The 19,170-nt window shown below is 41.6% G+C and overlaps 1 protein-coding gene across 1 annotated transcript in view; it reads left to right on the forward strand.

The window, feature by feature from the left end:
- Window positions 1–19,170, forward strand: part of SLC35F1 (solute carrier family 35 member F1) — a 423,749-nt gene that overhangs the window by 236,479 nt on the left and 168,100 nt on the right. Inside the window, exon 2 of the mRNA XM_054984460.1 lies at window positions 1,877–2,052. Within this exon, the coding sequence (XP_054840435.1) occupies window positions 1,877–2,052 (176 nt within the window). The remainder of the gene's footprint in view (window positions 1–1,876; window positions 2,053–19,170) is intronic.

The raw sequence follows: 19,170 nt of genomic DNA on the forward strand, positions 1-19,170 counted from the left end.
CTGAAAAAAAAATCACCCACGTTTGATCCATGTTTGGAATTGTATATTAAATGTGAATACACCCATAGAAATGTGCTGCCAATTTGTACATCAAGGTGAGGTTTGTTATCTGCATCAGAAGTACTCATCACGCAGGTGTGATGCAATCAAGACAATTCACATTTTTAAAAAAAGATTACATCAAATTAACAACCCACATTAGTATTGCAGTATGAAACACAATTACTCAGTTGTATAGTAGCAGCTACAGCATAAAATTATGGATAAGGACTTACCAGGTTAGTGAAATATATATTATTAAAGGACTTCTATAGCATAATGCATGAAAGAACTTTACTGCAGTGCAGCCTGTTTTTCCTTTTGTTTGTTGGCTTGTATATTTCCATAACTGAGAATGATGTGCCACACTTGGAAGTTTGTTTATATTACATTACTAACAAAGAAGCTGTTTCAAAATATAACTTCCGAGCTGCCATGGAAAGGATTTGTAGTGGAGATAGTCAGTCTAAGAATTATCTTTATCTCATTTTAATATATGGGAGTATATAAACTCTCAGGTGAATACCACTCCCTTTTTGACTTGTAAAATATATACCCTTGTTACCTATTATATTCAATGTTGTCAAGCCTCCCTACCTTGAAACCAGGGGATGTGGAAGGCTCCTGGCAGGGTGGTGCTACTTTTCTTTTTTTGCCATGTGCGTTCCACGGGCTTCTGGTTTAAACCAGAAGTAGCAGAGGTCTCAGTAGGGATGATTCTTTAGGAATCAGCCCCCTGCTTTGGGCCAGATTCCTAAAGAATTGGCCTTGCAGACCCCATCACTTCTGATCTGAACTGGAAGTGACATTATCAGGAGCCCATGGAGCATGTACATGCCATTCCACTGCATGTTCCAGCCAGCCTCCTCACACCATGACCAGGTGAGCAATGGCAGAGGGCGGCAGAGGTACAGAGGAAGGGTAGACCTGAGTGCAATTCTGGATGATTTCATCATGCCCAATTTTCATTCCTGTTGGCTTTCGCAAGAACGACCTTCAAGAGACAGAAGCTTCTCCCTCTACTTCATCCCTAGATCATTAATCAAGATTTCTCAGCAATTAATTGGGAGTACTATCATAGAAAAGATTGAGTTGTCTTAATATTGAAGCCTTAAAAAAAGTAAAGCCTACATTAGCATTCCCCACTAAAAGGTTCTTAGTACAGAGTGATCTAATATCAATTGATTGTCATTTCCCACCATTTCCCTCCCCAGGCCTCTCTTTCGATTCCTTCTTTGGAAATGTTCACTGGGACTCCTGTCTTACCACTTTTTGCCAAATATGTATGTGTGTGTGTGTATAGCTTATTTCAGACACTGCATTTCAAGCCAGGAGAGAGACACTGTGTTTAAGAATTCAAGCGTCTGGCCCTATAACTGAAGCCAGGACCTGTCTCTGAAGTGTGCTTTTGACCTGCACTAAACCACTTATGTTGGTGTGGCACTTTAAGTATACATCTGCCATGATGTCACATGGATGTTGCCTTTTCTGTGGATTATCACCCATGTATACACTTGAAATCTTGCCTAGAATGACCTTGTTCACTTCACTGTTGTGGAGGACTTAATCATTTGTCTTTTTTACGGAATAAGAAACTTACACATGACTTCCATGTATACATCAGAACTTTTCCCAGAGTTTACCTTTTATTGTATGACTGTAAAATGCTGTGTTGACTGTTGAGAAGTAAACAGTAGAGTTAATTGTGCCCTCTGTTTCAGTGATTGCTGAGTTATCTTTCCTTTCTGATTTAAACATCTACAAAATGTGTGTGTTTGTTTCTGGACTGTCTCCCGACCATGCTGATTATGTTGTATCTTTGTTTCCTTTCTTCTAGGGAGCTGCTGCTGTCTATAGCCCTTGGGCAGGTTCTGTCCCTGCTTATTTGTGGTATTGGCTTGACCAGCAAATATTTGTCAGAGGATTTTCATGCCAACACTCCAGTTTTTCAGAGCTTCCTCAATTACATTCTCCTATTTTTGGTTTATACTACAACATTAGCTGTTAGACAAGGTAAGTAGTATTCTGTAGATACAGTGTATCTATATCTATATCTATATCTATATCTATATCTATATCTATATCTATATCTATATCTATATCTATATCTATATGCACAAAGAAGAGTACCAAATCTACAATACCATATATGCAGTCTTTTAAAAATGAGATATTTTAATTGGCAGAAAGGACTCTTTTTTTTATGGTTGTTGTGGGTTTTCCGGGCTGTATTGCCGTGGTCTTGGCATTGTAGTTCCTGACGTTTCACCAGCAGCTGTGGCTGGCATCTTCAGAGGCAAAAACACTTTTCCTGTAGGAGACTGTTTTTCCGTGGTTGTTTGATTCATCCTGGGTTTGATTGCTCTTCGGATTTCATTTCTGGAGTAGCCATTTGCCTGAAGTGCGTGGTTTAGATGATTAATTTCCTCATTGAGAAAGTGCGGCTCACATATCCGTCTTGCACGATCCACTAATGTTTTCATTATGCCTCTTTTCTGTCGGGGGTGGTGATTGGAGTTTTTGTGTAAGTATCGATCAGTGTGAGTTCGCACAAGATGGATATGTGAGCCACACTTTCTCAATGAGGAAATTAATCATCTAAACCACACACTTCAGGCAAATGGCTACTCCAGAAATGAAATCCGAAGAGCAATCAAACCCAGGATGAATCAAACAACCAAGGAAAAACAGTCTCCTACAGGAAAAGTGTTTTTGCCATATATCAAAGGAATTACTGATCAGATGGGAAAGCTTATGAAAAAGCATAACCTTCAAGCAGTATTCAGACCCACCCGAAAAATACAACAGATGCTACGATCAGCAAAAGACAGTAGAGACCCCCTCACCTCTGCAGGAGTATACCGTATACCCTGCAGCTGTGGACAAGTTTACATCGGGACCACAAAGCGTAGCATCCAGACAAGAATAAAACAACATGAAAGACACTGCAGACTTGGACAACCTGAAAAATCAGCAGTGGCTGAACATAGCCTAACTCAAACAGGGCACAGTATCTTATTCCAGGACACCAAAATACTGGACAACACTTCCAACTACTTTGTCAGACTGCACAGGGAAGCCATTGAAATTCACAAGCATAAGCAAAACTTCAACAGGAAAGAAGAAACCTTAAGAATGAACAGAGCATGGTTTCCAGTTCTGAAAAACACCAGGCTAACAAAACACTCTATACTCGACAATAGCCCTGCAGAGAAGATTAGCACATCAAGCACCAATCCATATGCAAAAGAACCTCCTCAGGATACAGTGAAGCCTCCCACCATTAGCATTCCACACCCTGGGAAACTCTTACAGGATGACTCAGCTCAACCCCACCCCTCCTGAGTAGATACAAATGACCTGCCAACATCTTTTCCACACTGTGACACTGAGAGATCTCTGTCTTTTGGTGCTACACCTCTGAAGATGCCAGCCACAGCTGCTGGCGAAACGTCAGGAACTACAATGCCAAGACCACGGCAATACAGCCCGGAAAACCCACAACAACCATCGTTCTCCGGCTGTGAAAGCCTTCGACAATACATCGACTCTTTTTTTTTTTACTTCCCCTGTTGGCATCTGTGCTTATTTTATTCCTATGCTCAGTAGGAATTCATGTTTACTGCTGGAAAGTTGGGTTGTACATCTGTTCAAGTTGTAGGGGAAAGGTATACATAGGAACAAATGGTGGTTCTGAAGACTGATTAATTAAATTTATAATCTGCTCTCCCTGTGAATGAGCTCAGAGCAGATAAAATCAGTATTAAAATTTATAGTAAAATTTGATTTAAAAACCATAAATAACTTGGACATTTAAAAATGCTATGAGGGCCCATTCTGCTGTTTTAGCACTTTAAAATGAGTGGATTGCCCAGTTACGCTGCACTGTAAAACTGATTCCTCTTAGCATTTTAATACAGCCAAGTTCAGCTCTAAAATGGTTGGCATCCACAGGTCAGAGCCATGGACGCCATAACATCGAGTTTGATCCTAAGAAACTGTAAAAGGAAGGGATATATTAGCTGAACTCCTCCGAAGTAATTAACACACAGTTCATGAGCCATTCCAAATTCTCCAACCCCCCCTGATGTGTTACTTAGTACATCCTAAGACATAAAAGGCAAACTGTGTTCCCAATGACTCACTTCTTATCCCTGTGCATGTGCAGTATGGGGGGAAAAGAAGAGAGTTGGGGGCAAAATGGATTGCCTTCTCTCCATCTCCTTAGGACCTCCAGAGGCCCAGAAACTCCCAAAGTGGCTGCAGGAAGCCCCAGCTCAGCAACAGGAAGACCTTGCACTGCGCTGCCGGGGCTTCCCGCTGCCTCGGGGCTTCTGGACGCCTGGGAAGGACCAGTGCAGCAGTGGAAAAACATGATGCCGTGGCTGCAGACCTTCCCATGGCCTTGGGCCCAATGTGGCGGTGTGGCCCAGCCCGGCAGCCTGCTGCGGCTGCCTGCTGCTGCAGCAGTGCTGCGGCAGCCCACTGTAACACAGGGCTGCCCGGCCCAGCAGCCCACTGCAGTGTGGGGCAGTCTGGGCTGCTGTAGCATGGGGACTGCCCGGCCTGTTCTGGCACAGGGCTGCTCAGCCCAGTAGCCCACTGTGGCCAAGCCCAGCGGCCCACTGCAGCAAGGGGCAGCCTGGCCGGCAACCCGCTGTGGTGCAGGGCTGCCTGGCCCAGTGGCCTGCTGCAGCGCAGAGCTGCCCAGCCTGTTGTGGTGTGCAGCTACCCGGCCCAGCAGCCCACTCCGGCCTGACCTGGCAGCCTGCTATGGAGCGAGGCTGCCTGGGTCGCTGCGATGCCGGGCTGCCTGGCTCAGCGGCCTGTTGTGGCGTGGGACTGCCCAGGCCACTGCAATGTGGGGTCGCCCGGGCTGTTGTAGCTTGGAGTTGCTTGGCCCATTGTGACATGGGGCTGCCCTGACCATTGCGGCATATATATAATCTCTTCTTGCAGTTCTGTTCTCAGGAAGAAATTTTCTACCTTAGACTGAAGTGTGCTTTCAGGGGGAAGCAGATACTACTGTTTCTGCATAACTTCATACAATCCACCCTGAGCCCGCTGTTGTGGGGTGGGCAGATTATAAATCCAATAAATTAAATTAAATTAAATTAAATTTCTACCTTCTTCCCCCCCCCCCCAAAAAAACTGAAAGAGGTATCCTATCTAAGAATAGTAAGGAAGAATTTTTTTGAATTAATTTGTATTTATTTAAACAGACTATCAGTCCTAAAATTTTGAGATGAAACTGAGTAAGGAAATTCAAATGAGTTAGTTAAATCTCTGTCAAGAGGAAACAAGCTTGTTGCCCATGTTTGAGTAGATAGGCTTGGAATGTGATTTTAGTTGTCAAGAGTTGGGTTCTTCCTTGTTTTACATCTGTTAGTGATTTGGCACCACTCCTGCTACTTAAATTCTTCATTCGTAGCACAGCCCTGTGGAGCAGACTGTATACCATGTTACAGATAGTAAGTTACTCATTCCCAATAGGATGCTTGTGATTAAGAGGGCACTGCTGTGTTCCCCTGCAGGAAAGCTACTAAATTAGGAGTTATGTGTATCTGTTAAAACTTTGTTAGACTGACAAACAATGTTATCAGAGACTGAACATGCATCATCTTTGCAAAGGAGATCTTACTTCAAAAGGGGCATTTTTTAAAAAAATGCCCCTTTTCACTGCATATCAGTAACAGGCCTGTACAGCATAAGAATGCTGAGTCAGTTGTAGCTTCACTCTATCTATTTGCTGCCTCCTGGAGGAATCAAAATACTATCAGGGTTAAAATAGATGTGTCAGAGTCTTCACGGCTGTCACAGGGACACCGCTGCCATTAAAGCAATTTAAAAGTTATGCGAGAGCCTAATACTGATTTGGCTAACAGCCTGGTGTACTGAGGCATTCTCGTCTCCCCTCTCTTTTGCCCTTTCAAGTGCTGAAATGACCACCCTTCCCCACACAGCTTTTTTGGCACTTGAAAAGGTGCAGGAGGGGAAAACTAGTATGTTAGCCTGCCATTAGGGTTGAGAGATTATTTAATAAAAAATACGGGACATGGGACCCCTAGAACTCACCATGGCACGTTCTTTGCATGTTTGCATGCCCCCGGGTCCAGTGCAATGAGATCACTTCCAGAAGTGACATCATTGTGCCAGACTGTGCAAGCCCCAGCCCCCAGGTCTCGTCACGATTAAGCTATATAGCCAGGGGCCAGTGGTACATGCCCTCCCAGGGGTGCACACCTTGACAGGGAGAGGAGAGGAGGGGCGCAGAGGGCCTGGCTTACAATTGGTGCCGGCCCCTGAGCTAAGTCTCACCTGTTCTGTGGCCAGCTTCTTGCTTGCCACACTGCTCCCTCCCCTTCCTCCTCATCTCCTCTCTCCCCTTCAGGAGTCCAGTTTCTCCAGATGAAAACTGGACAACTGGCAACCCTACATGCTATGTTGCAGACCTGAGGGTCCTCAGGGCATTTTAAAAATCATATGGGCTACGCCGCCTTTTTTTGTGGTATAATTTTCCACCATTGCAGGGGGCGTGCCTGGGCCTGGAGCAGCTTAGGGAGCCGACTAACTCATGGCCCGCCCCCAGCTCATCCCCTCTGGTGCTGGCACTGGAATTTACACTGCACTTACACCTCTGTCCGGCCACCTGTCTTGGCTGCTGCCGCTGGGCCTCAGTGGGGATGCGCCTCACCTGGCCGCCAGTGGAAGGGGAGTTACATCCGTATAAGTCCAAGTTATGGCGGCGTACCCTTAGTCTGCTCCCTAAGCACTTTCTTCCCTCCCACTCAGGATTGCACTGTTCATCTTTATTTTACATTACATATCTTTAATTTCAACTATTCTTAAACCCGGTGCTATATGCCTGTAAACCAATGGATTCCTAAGCTAGATTTATACAATTAAAGTTTTGAAACAAGTAGGTATAGCTGGTGTGTGCATGGCATGTACAAAAACAAAAACAATCTCTTGTATGTTCTGGTTATGAAGTCAGAAACTCAAATTTCAGCTTTTTACCCCAAAATGCTGCTTGATGCATTTTCCACGCTTGTTTTTCAGAAATATGTCCAGACTGGATTGTTTGTTACCTTTCCCTACAGCTTTTGAACCATCCAAAGTGGAAGTAAGGATGGGAGAGTGTCCTCTCCCTAGAGTCAGAACACAATGATGAATGTGACATGGTTTTCTACTCTAGAAGATCCACCCATGTTGCACAACTGACTTTCTCACTGCAGTGAATTGCTGAGAAAGTGAAAACCTGGTATGCTTGTACTGGTGAACTCAGAGGTACTAACAATAAGACAGTGGGGTGGGAGGGCACCAAGCAAAAATAGAGTTTGAAAGAGGAAAATGAGTAACCTGATAGAGGAATATGTGAATTGGGGAGAAGGGGAAGTGTAATAGAGATAGGGTAGGAGAGTATGGACGCAGGAAGAAAAGGGAGCAATGTGGACTGCAGGAAGACCACTGAGGTGAGGAGAGAAAAGGTGAAAGATGAGGAGTAGGGAGACTTGTGGGAAAGAAAGCAATGAGGGAAAAATTAGGGAGGTTTATGCAGTGGCAAAATGAGAGAAGAGGGTTTAACTATGAGATGGCAGAGCAGACCAGTGGTGATATATAGAGAAAAAAGTGTGTGCAGACAGAAATGAAAGACAGAAATGAAAGCGAGCAATGAAAGAGAGCAAGAAATGGAGAGATTAGAAGAGCAAAAGGTTCATAGTGAGAAGAATCAATGATGTGGGTAACAAAGAGAGTTTAACAGAGAATGGGATAAAACATGAAACTTGGAGTGGTTTCAGTGTGTGCCTAGAGATGTGAAGGTCCGGATTTGGAAAAAAAAAATAGAAGTTTTATTTTTGATAAGTGCTGGTAAAAAAAACTTCCATGAAATTTTCAGATCCAGTAGCACCTTAAAGACCAATGAGATTTCCAGGGTATCTGAATTTTGCTCTTCTACTGGAGACCAACATAAAACTATCCCATGAAATATTGTTATCTATTTGAGTGAGTTAAACACTTTTTAAGACAAAGTGTTACTCAAAATATGTAGTCTGAATATTTGTTACATATGATAATCTGTAGAATTAGGTAATAATAATCTATACATCTTATTTTCAAGCATATGTTCATTATTTAAAGGTTCGTTTAAATGTGACTAATTTGGTCCACAGTTTATGCTGTAATGTTCATAATAGTACACTGTTTTCTGTGTTCGTGTTCTCTCTCTCTCTCTCTCTCTCTCTCTCTCTCTCTCTCTCTCTCTCTCTCTCTTTTATTGGATGTATTCACAATTTTACTTGTAGAAAACTAAGGTATTTATTCTTTGAAATTTCTTAAATATGCTAAACAGTATATGCTAACTAAGGATTGGATCTTATGTAATGTGAACAGAGTTACTACGTATTAATGGTAATTTCCCCTCCTACCACTACAGTCATTAGTGTCCCACAGATTGTGAGTTAGTGGACACACACACACCTCGGAATAACATGTGGCTTGGGGGAGGCAACAATGAAAGAAGAAATTGATGAAAATCACTTGCCCCTTTTTTAGGAGGAGAAGTGTTTAGTGTGAGCAGAAAGGATTCCAATCCTTATTTTAAATGATGCATTTTATGTTGATAAAGCAGTAAAATAAGTTTAGGCTTGATAAGAAAGTAAATATTCCATACATTCAATATCCTTCCCCCCAAATTTCCATTTTTTGCAGAAAAAAAACCCTTTACATCTTGAACAATAACCTTTACAACCTTGAGCGCTAACTACACTTAGGACCTAACTATTGTTTAACCAATTCACTAAGGATATGAAATAATCATGGGTTTAACAAAGAGATACTGATTTGAAATAAATAAATTAAGCTTGCCAACCTCTCTTGGGAGATTGTGGATTCACCTTTTCCAATGGTTGTTAGAAGTAAAAGCTGAACAAGTCACATGAAGCTGCATTGTACTGAATCAGACTCTTTGCAGTAAAATTCTAAGCAAAGTTACTCCAGTCTAAGCCTATTGAAATCAGTGAGCTTAGACTGGAATAACTCTGCTTAGGATTTCACTGTTGGTCCATCAAAATCAGTCCTGTTCACTCAGTTTGTAGCTCTCGAGGTCCTCAGGTAGAAGTTTTTTGCATCACCTTCTATCTTTAACTGGAGATGCCTGAGATTGAACCTAGGACCTTCTGCATGCCAAGCAGATACTCTACCATTGAGCTACAAAGGCTTTATTTATGAGCTGATTCCATACTGCATTGATTCTCTGTGTATTTTTACTGCAAGTTCAAATGCAGAGGCGTTGCAGTTGTCACAAAGAAAGCTCTCATATTGCAGTTTTTCCTGCACTTACCTTGCCTCCGTGGTTGTTTCAGATGGTTGGGGGGGGGTTAAAAATCAGTAATTAACATACCTCTATTATAGCAATTTATTAGCTGCTCTGAATTCCAAGCTTTCATTTTTTTAAAAAAAGTTAGTAGCCCCTTTCATTGCAGATATATAAGGAGAAAGGCATATCTCCACAATGAAAAATGGTTAGAGACTTACTTTTTAAAAAGGAAAGAAAGAACGCTGGGAATTCAGATGAACTAGTAGATCATTAAAGCACTATAACAATATGTCAATTACTGATTTTTTTTGAGGGGGGCAAGGAAAATGGTGCCAATGATTCCAGCTATATTGTGGGTATAATAATAACACTGATTTTATTCACCACTGTGAGTGGGGCACTAATCTATCTAGAAGAGAGGTATAGAAGCAGAGTTGTTATTACTATTACTATTATTGTTACTATTGCTATTACTATTAAAAATGCAAACTTTCCCATCTGCACTGCATCCAAAGATGCTTTCACTGCAATCTTTCCCCACAAACCAAATCTGGTTTGTGAAAGATCACAGCAAAGCAGGGGAAAACTCAGAAGTTTTGGATGATGATTATGGGACACTATCACATAGATACTCCCCCCAAAAATCTGTCGAGGGTTGGATACCAGATCTAAACAAATCTCCATGTGGAAGCAGTCATAGAAAGAAATGGAGAAGAGTCGCAGAAAAATAGTTCATTATTGCAGGAAAGAAATTCACTTAATCATAACATTGTTAAAATCCACCCAATATACCAGTCTTTCTACTCTAACAGGAAGAGATCTGGTATTTTCAGTAGTCAGACAGCTCATAATTTCTCCATATTGATATAGACTGTAAAAGTTGCAGTGTATGAAAGTAAAACATTTATTATTGCCTAGTAGGTACTAGGAACAGCACTAGAAAATAAAATAACTCCCACTGTGTTTATATAGTAAACCCTCCGAGATCCAATGTGGTACTGTAAAGATCAGTAGATGGTAGAAACCCTGTACACAGAAACACCAATCAGGACAGTCCTAATAGGCAGAAAGATGGGCAATCTGTTCTGGTTGAATGACATCCTATCAAACCCATATCTGCTGAGTCATGTTTATTCCATGATGCCCTTACCCTTCCCAACAAGATGAAACCAGATCACAGAGCACATGAACAACCAGCAGATCTGAAGGGTTTCTGACCACTGCTGAATGTTGGACATACTTCTATTGAGATCTGGATCATTTTCATAAATGGGTATTGTTCAAGCCAGATCTTGATGGAGTTTATTTATTTATTTATTTATTTATTTATTTATTTTGGCATTGTTATCCTGCTTGTCTCCCGAAGGGAGGGCCAAAGCTTACAAAATACAGTTTAAGCAAAAAAATAATAATCCTTGGGTGGTCTTGGATCTACTGGGATTACTCATACATGGGCAGAGCCTAAGAGCCAAGGGCAAAGGGGCCTTTGACTTCTACCAAGAGTCTTGAGCATTTGGACAGCCCAGGTTAAGTGGCAAGATACTCTCTGTGCCTAATCTACATCACAACAAGGTGATGCATGTACATAGTGGGTAACTTCATATGTGCTGTGTTGAATTAGAAAAATAAGGACACCCAAGTGATTAAAAGTCTTAGTCATGGGATGGCATGGTAGCTGTTTTAACCACCTGAATACATATCTTCACATATATAAGGAGTGTAGGGGCATATAGAAAGCAGATTTAACTGAGTCTGTAATTACTGTACTTGATTTTAAGTACAAACATTGTAAGGATATCAGCAGCACAAGGATATTGTGTGGATCTGTCCCCGGTGTTTTTAAGTACTCTTACGAAATATTTGCTCTGTTCTTTGCAGAGAATACTCATGGATTCCTAGGGCAGAGATTAGAGATGGGCGCGAACCGCATTACGAACTTCAAAAACCCACGAAAATGGCGATCGCACGATCGCAATCTGGCGGTTCGTGATCATCCACTGCCAACAAACCAGTGTTCGGCGTGTTCAGCTGCGGTTCAGGAAGCCAGACAGTGAGGCGCCATCAATCAATTCCCCTGGCAACGGAGCCGGGGGAATGTCTGAACTCTGTCTGTGCTCCTTCTGTCGTCCTGGAAACCCGAATGGAAGCCCAGCTTACTTTGATCGGCAGGTCTTCCTTCCAATCACAGAGCTGCAAAGCGGTTACAAGTTGGGAGAAGACACCCAGGGGAGGGAGGGGGAAGGGGGTGTTCTGTAGCCATGGGCACTCCAATCTCATCCCTGCAAACCCTCATAGGCAGCTCTGACAGCCAAACACAGACCTCCTGCATTGCTCAATGGGACCTGTGCTTATAAATAGCTGTAGGGTCCCAGGCTGGGTTTCACTTTCAGCGAGCAGTGGAGTGGGACAGAGCTCTTGCTTGCCACTTGCTTTGGGGAGAGAGACTGAGAGTATAATTGAGCTTGGATTTTTGTGGGAGTTTCCTGGGGGCCTTGGATTGGAGAGGGTATAACTCCAAGATCCTTTTTGCAATCTTGTCCAAACTTGGGTGATGGCTGTAGGAGAGCCTGCAAAACACTCACCGGGAATATGGGCTCTCTAAGTGCCACGGGGGGCGTTCCGCACCCCACAAACTGCGAACTGCGAACTGGTTCGGCAACAGAAAAAGTTCATTGTGGTTCGCGACCTCGGGATCGGCGGCGGCATCAAACTGCGAACCACTGGTTCGTTAAATTTTTTTGGTTCGTGTCCATGTCTAGTAGAGATCCAGGTCATTCCCTATGGATATGAAGTCCTAAGGGGGCAGGATTTGGTTATGGTTGCTGATAAAGAGATATAGATCCAGATGAAGAGAACTGTGATTCTCGAAAGCTTATGCTACAGTAAAGTTGGTTAGTCTTGAAGGTGCTACTGGACTCTTATCTATTTTTGATAAAGAGATAGTTTTTCATGTGGTGATTCCTTATTTTATTTTACATTCTTATTTTTTTTTCTTCCCCAGTAACTTCCAAACTTCTGTTTGTTCAAAAATACTTAGCATCTAAATATACCATAAGTTCTCTGGCCCTGTACAGTTGATCTTATATAAAGATCACCTCAGTTTATCCAAACTTCTAATTATACAAAACATTTTACATCAACCTATAGAGTCGTTTAAATAAATGCAGCTGTACTGTGAATAGTGCATGCTGTTCACTCATCATTTCAGAACAAAAAAAAGAAGAAAATTGGAGTGCTTTAGCAGAATGTTACCTTACTGTTACCTTGCACTCCCTGTAATGTATGTCCTTGGTTCAACATTTGGCTTTTACACATTATTTATGTTTGCTTTCAAGTTGCAGATGCTTCTGTCTCTGTGCTGTCTGCAGGCAATTAACGCCTCGTTCCTTACTGTGGGCAATTTCCTGTGGGTAAATTAGTTTTAATTTCTACTCAGCTCCTTTTACATAGCTCTATTACACTGATAGGATGGATCATTAAGAATTTTCAAAATCATTTTGCAACCAACTTCAACATGAATAAGTAGCTGAAATGTCTTGACAACTTCAGTGTTCAGTACAGTCCTTTGAATTCAAATGTGTTACTTGCAGGAACCTCATTGGCAACTAATTTTTATCGGGCTACATTTCGATTTGAGCATGGACTGAACAACCAGCAATATAGCTTGTCTTCACGACGAGCTCATACAGATGGAGACACAAGAAAAGGACATTTTAAAATCCCTTCCTCCTCACTGAAAACAGCAGAAGAAGTGCTGTCAGAATTCTGTCATTAGGCTCCCTTAGCATCTAATCTTCCTGCCAAAGACAAGCAAACACGGTGGAGTTGTTTGTGTAAACTCTGGAGTAGACTCTGTTCTTATTCCTATGAGTGTACATATGTCTCAATCTCGTGTGTGTGTGTGTGTGAGTGTGAGGAGCTAGAGTTGCCCAATTTTAGGTTGGGAAATTCTTGGAGATTTGTGAGTGGAACCTGAGGAGTGCACAGCTTTGGGAAGGAGAGGGATCTCATCAAGGCACAATGCCATAGAGTCCACCTTCCAAGCTGCCATGTCCTCCAGAGGAACTGATCTCTGTAGTCTGGAGATCAGTAGTAATTCTGATAGATCTCCAGGCCTGACCTGGAGGTTGACAACCCTTAAAGGAGCTACCGCAATGTTTAAGAAGACTGCTTTGTTAGTCTCTGTTGCTGTTCACATTGTAGAGGAGTGGACCATTGCTCATCTCTCTGCTAGAAAGGGAATACTGCCAATATTGCTCAGAGACCTCACCATTTTCTTCCTCTCAAGTGGGGTGCTGCCCAGTTCCTGGAGACTTAAAACCCAACCTTGGGAGCATTTTACTCAACATTGTCTGAACTGCTCTTTGTGTCAAGGATTTGAATTAAAAGCTCAAGAATACATTCCATTTTTGTGCAATTGGCTTAGCAGTTCTACATACATTTCTTCCTGTCACAAGTGCAAACTGCAAACAGGAAAATTGAAGGTCACACCCCAAAAAATGTGGCTCAGCTCTACTTGCAAGGATTGTAGCAAGTTGCCCATTGAAGTTGCTTAGGGCCATTAAAATGTAGCTGAGAAAAATTACCATGACAAAGTGACCTGTCTTTAGGATGAGAGGGTAACCTGTCTGGCATTCAGCTAGCTCCATGTCCAACAGGGCATGAAGCAAGCTTCCAGAGGTTAAAAGAAGTCCCATTGTTGGTTTGCATTAGACTACAGCCTTTGGAGAAATCCTGGTATAATTCAACAGAGCTTTTTTGGTAAAGTTTTCATTGTCACATGATTCTCTCATAAAAAGTGTTTGTGCTTCCACACTCGTGAGATTTCAATTTCTTTGTGCCATGAGTATTATAAAGCTGTATTTTTAGTTGTAATCATATATGGGAGATTTATATTAGAAGTAAACCTCTACAACCCAAATTACATACAGTTATCCTGGTTTTTCAGACAACGTGTTGCTAGAAGGCAAGGTTGGCTTAAGGTTTGGAGGCAATCTCCTCCAAACTCAGTGTATCACCACTCTATGCTGTGTGCTCATACATATCAGGGTACTCAGTCCCCCACTCAGGCCTAGGGATGCCCCATCTCAGCTTATGCCACTTGTGAAGGTGATGCAAAGACATCACTTCCTGGATGCCTGGAAGTGACATCATCATGATGCTGGGTGAAGCCCTGGTATTTGGGCAAAATTATAGAGCTTTAGGCCAAAGAATAGAGTGGTTCCAGGGGCGAATGGCGTGATGATATCACTTCTAGAAGGGCTCTCCATGAACCATTCTCCTGTTCTGAAACAATTCAAGGGAGGGCATTATCTCCCTGGTTTTGCTGCTCCATGTGAAATATTCTGTGATGGAGCAGCAAAAAAAAAAGGAAAATAACTTGGCCCCCGTGGTGTTTTGGTGTGGGAGCCCTTCCTCCCCCCAACACTCTCTGGGCTTTCCTTTTTTTTTTAAGAAAAGCAATTTCCTCCAGCTGCTGTGTTGCCCTGGGAACCCAAGTTAGGTCTGGGGAACCCAGACCCAGCTTGTTAAAAACCTGAACATATAGCTCAGCCCTGAAAGGAAGAATTGGGTTTTAAGATATAGTGACAACAGAGGTGAAATATGAATTTCAGTATGTTTGTACAGAGGCGGAACCACTTGCTACATTTTCCATTGTATTCCAAGGGATAAATCGCCTCTAGCACCCACCTTTTGTGTGTGAATAGGCTGAATACCTGAGAAAGATGATAGGTGGCAGTTTGTGAATCGATCTACCGCAATGACTAAAACAACAGAGAAGCAGCATTGTTTATTTATTTTATTTAAAACATTTGCCTCCTTCCTTCCTAGGGCCCCAGTTAGGGCCCTCAATGCAGCATTACTATTTCTGCACTTTATTCTTTTACTGTGCTTCCCCACGGAATCTATCTGAAGGCTCATTACTGTCCACTTGTACCAGTTATGTTATAGAAATCATGCTCATAGAGACACATGTCAGCCTTCCACTTGGTTCTTGGTCACACGTTGCTCTTTTCAAATCAGTTTTCGTTTTTGTCAACGTCTTTTCCCTCTGCTAGTTGTTCAGTACATTGTAAACATATTCCTGCAGAGTTCATGTAAATGTGATGTACAGGAGCTGGTAGATAAAGTCATTAAATTTCCCTGCAGTTAAACACTGATTAGTTAGCTATATCTCTAAGGCTGCAATCCAAAGGACACTTTCCTGGGAGTAAGCCACACTGAAGAACATAATTTACTGCTTAATAGACCTGCTTAGACTTGCTCAATCCAGACCTTCAGAAAATACTCACTTTTAAAAGTACCCTTTCACTTTGATTTGGGGCATAGTGTCAGATCATAACAGTTCTAGCCTTCCTACACCCAGGAGATGAGAATAAATTGTTCACATCCCATGGACTGTATGAGCTGAACATTAAAAGCAAAGATCCTTTCCAGCAGAGATGGTAGAACATCAGCAGGAACACTGCTGTACTGGGTATTAATAGTCCAAATTTGAAAGCATGGGTGATGCTTATTTTTATTTACTTCATTTACCTCCTTTTTCCTCAATGGGGACCCAAAGTGGCTTAGATCATTCTCCTTTCCTCCATTTTATCCTCACTATAACCCAATATGGTGGGGTAGACTGAGAATATGTGGCTGGCCCAAGGTCAACCAGCAGGCTTCCATGGCAGCATGGGGATTCAGATCAGATCCCAAGACTAAAAGCTGGTTTCATTATGAGAATTGGCATCCCTGCTGTGTGTTTCTCACCTTTGGGCGTATCTTTAAATGAATCAGAGACATGTTGTGAGTTTCCTCACCTTAGATCAACATCACTGGTTTTTATGGGTGGAGATGAGGAAACTCATGATATGATCAAGCATTTTGCTGATGTGGGTGGGGTGAAAAGTTTGCTGTGAAGATGTCATTTCTCTGAATTTAGGAAAGGGGCATCTACAGTAATCTAGTCCATCATAACATCTTAGCCAACCAGACTTTGTTAAGGTACCATAAAGAAAAGTTTGAAAACCTAACTCTTTCCCCAAGAAAATAAGCCCATCTTGATGATAGTCTGATTTTTCCCTAAGGTGAAGGGTGACAAGCTATACTTACTATACGTACTAAATGCTTACTATGGCTGTAATCCTATCAGCACTTTCCTTTCCTGAGAGTAAGATTGAATAAAATTGGCCTTACTTCTGAGCAGACCTCCCCAGAGCTGGAAGCACTACTGCTTAACGCAGGATCTGTTCTTGGAAAAATACCTGCCTTCCAAGATTCAATCCTGAAAGGCACAGATGGCACATGCGGGATGTGCCCCTGAAAAAAAAAAGGCCGTGGTATTTTTCAGATTTGGATTTTAAGACAGGCATAAATATACTTTTTAAATTTTTATTATTTTATTAGTGCAAAACAGAAAAAATAAAAAAGCAAACAAGAAAAAAAGAAAACAGTGCTGGCTATAAAAACACTATTAGCAAACCTATACATTCCTATCTTTAAAAGATTTCCAAATGCCTAAAAATAAGTCCATACTCAATTGTCTTCTATATGTGATATGTTCAAATGTTGATAAGTTTATAAGACCGTCAATCCTGTGATTTACAGGAAATGGACTTTTTTTTCTTTCCAATGATAAACATTGTCTTTTAGCAGCTACAAGGGCATGGAGGGTCTGTTTCCATTGACCATTAGTTAGATTCCATGAGTAGTTTAAGTAGTTTAACAGTATATTAGCATCCTCAAAAATAAGCGAATTTCTTAACACAAAATTAATACGACTAATAGCTTCTTCCCAAAAGGGCTGAATGATTAAATATGTCTAGAGCATGCACTTAAGAGATGCATCTTGTGAATTACACTGCCAACAGTTAGACACTGAGCTTGAACTTTTAGTAAAAAGCTGCTGTGTTATCCAGGATACCCTAAACGTAATTTTTTGCTGAATAAGTCACAACTTAAGATCCATAGCAGCAATAAGTATATGGCTTAAAGTCTTATTCCATTGCTGTGGCAAAATTGGATACTCCAGATCATTATTCCATTTAGATCTAAGGCTCTGTGTATCATATTTATTAACCAATTTCAAATATTTATATACAAATATTGTAGATTTCATTTTCTGTATTGATTCAATAAATATCTCCAAAAGTGGGTGAGATTCTGAAGCACTCAAAGCTGCTGGACCATATTTGGACACCAATAAATATTGCCATTCAGCAGAAGCTGGCAAATCATATTTAGACCTCAGTTGAAAAAACAACAGGAACTCATCATCATTTTACCCATCAATAGATCTAAGATAAACATTCCCTTATCTGTCCAATCCTTCCATAAGAAAGATTTCTTCCCAATTTTTAAGTATGGATCTGACCACAATGTTAGTTTAGCATGTGATAATGAGTCAAATTGATATTATTGTGATACTGTATGCCATACTTTGCTAGTGGCAGAAATCATTGGAGGAACAAAATCCATTTTAATATAAGTATATCCTAATGCATTCCATTTAAAAAGTGGTTCCAAAAAAGAGGCCTCCAAAAGAGAAGATGGCATAAATGTTGGTATTTGTATGGTATTTAGGTCTCTTGGTACCATTTCAGGATTCAGGTTCAGGTTTTTCTGGCATTACTCAGATTCCATTGTTCCCTGTGGGAGACCTTTCTTGTGGAAGCATCGATATTTCTCTCTCATTGGTGCATTTCTGCAGATTTATTCAGCTTTTACATATAATATTTATTTAAAACATTACTGTCCTGTGCTCCTCGTTACATGCACTACCCAGTGCCATTTGGGGAAGGATGTATGAGCGGTGTGTAACTTTTATCATTTTAGCATATGAGCAACTTCTGTTCATGACAGTTTCATGCACATGCTCAAACACACAAGAGGACCTCAAATACAGACATTTCAAGAGATTGAGCAGCAATAATCTGCCAAAACCAGTCATCCAAATAAAACCACCACTGGTGCTTCTAATCTGATACCATCTCTTCCAATTTCTAATATTATACATGGAAAATTTAAATAACTGGAACTTCTCAGCTGCTGGCTGCAGCCAAGTTGGCAGGCAGAAGAGAATGAGCTTGGGTGCCAAGGGAGACCAGGATCATGGCAGAAACCACTGGCTGGGGACTACTTAAACTTTTCAAGTTATTTTGGTGAGATTTCAGAGGTTCTTAATAGGCATTTCAAAGTGGCAGTGGACTATTATATTAAATGAACCAGTTGGGCATTGAGGAGTCAACCCTGTTCTAGGTGGGGTTGCTTTCCCCTGAAAAGAAAAAAATTGGGGCTTGGGATACTGTTAGATGTATAGTTGTAGATAGCTGTTCAGATTTCACCTGTGATAGAACCCATAATGAACTTGGGTTCATCAGCTATGTTCCTTCCTGGAAAAACACACATACAAATCTGGAATAAATAAGATGTGATTGGATTGGCTTTTCTAGCCCATACTATATATTCTGACTGGAAGCAGTTCAGCAAGATCTCAGAAAGGGATCTTAGCCCTGTTACCAAGATCCTTTTGCTGGAGATACTGGGGATAAAACATGATGTTTTCAGCATATTATTTCTGTTCTGGCTTTAGGCTTCCTGGCCCACCACACCCTGCAGACTGCCACTTGGCAGGGTCTGGAGCTGACTCTGGCACATAAGGTTTAGGACTTTATGAACTAGTTGATCCAGAAGCACTCCCTTCCTTGGCCTTACCTTAAATAGACTGAGGAAATGCAGCCCCAGCTGTTCTAGAGGCACTTTCCAGAACTCTCCTGGTAAGGTCTTAATTGGGCTAGAATCCTGCAGAGAACTAAACATAGTCTGGTTCC

Source organism: Eublepharis macularius, chromosome 1 (assembly GCF_028583425.1).
Source record: "Eublepharis macularius isolate TG4126 chromosome 1, MPM_Emac_v1.0, whole genome shotgun sequence".
NCBI classification, from domain to species: Eukaryota; Metazoa; Chordata; class Lepidosauria; order Squamata; family Eublepharidae; genus Eublepharis; species Eublepharis macularius.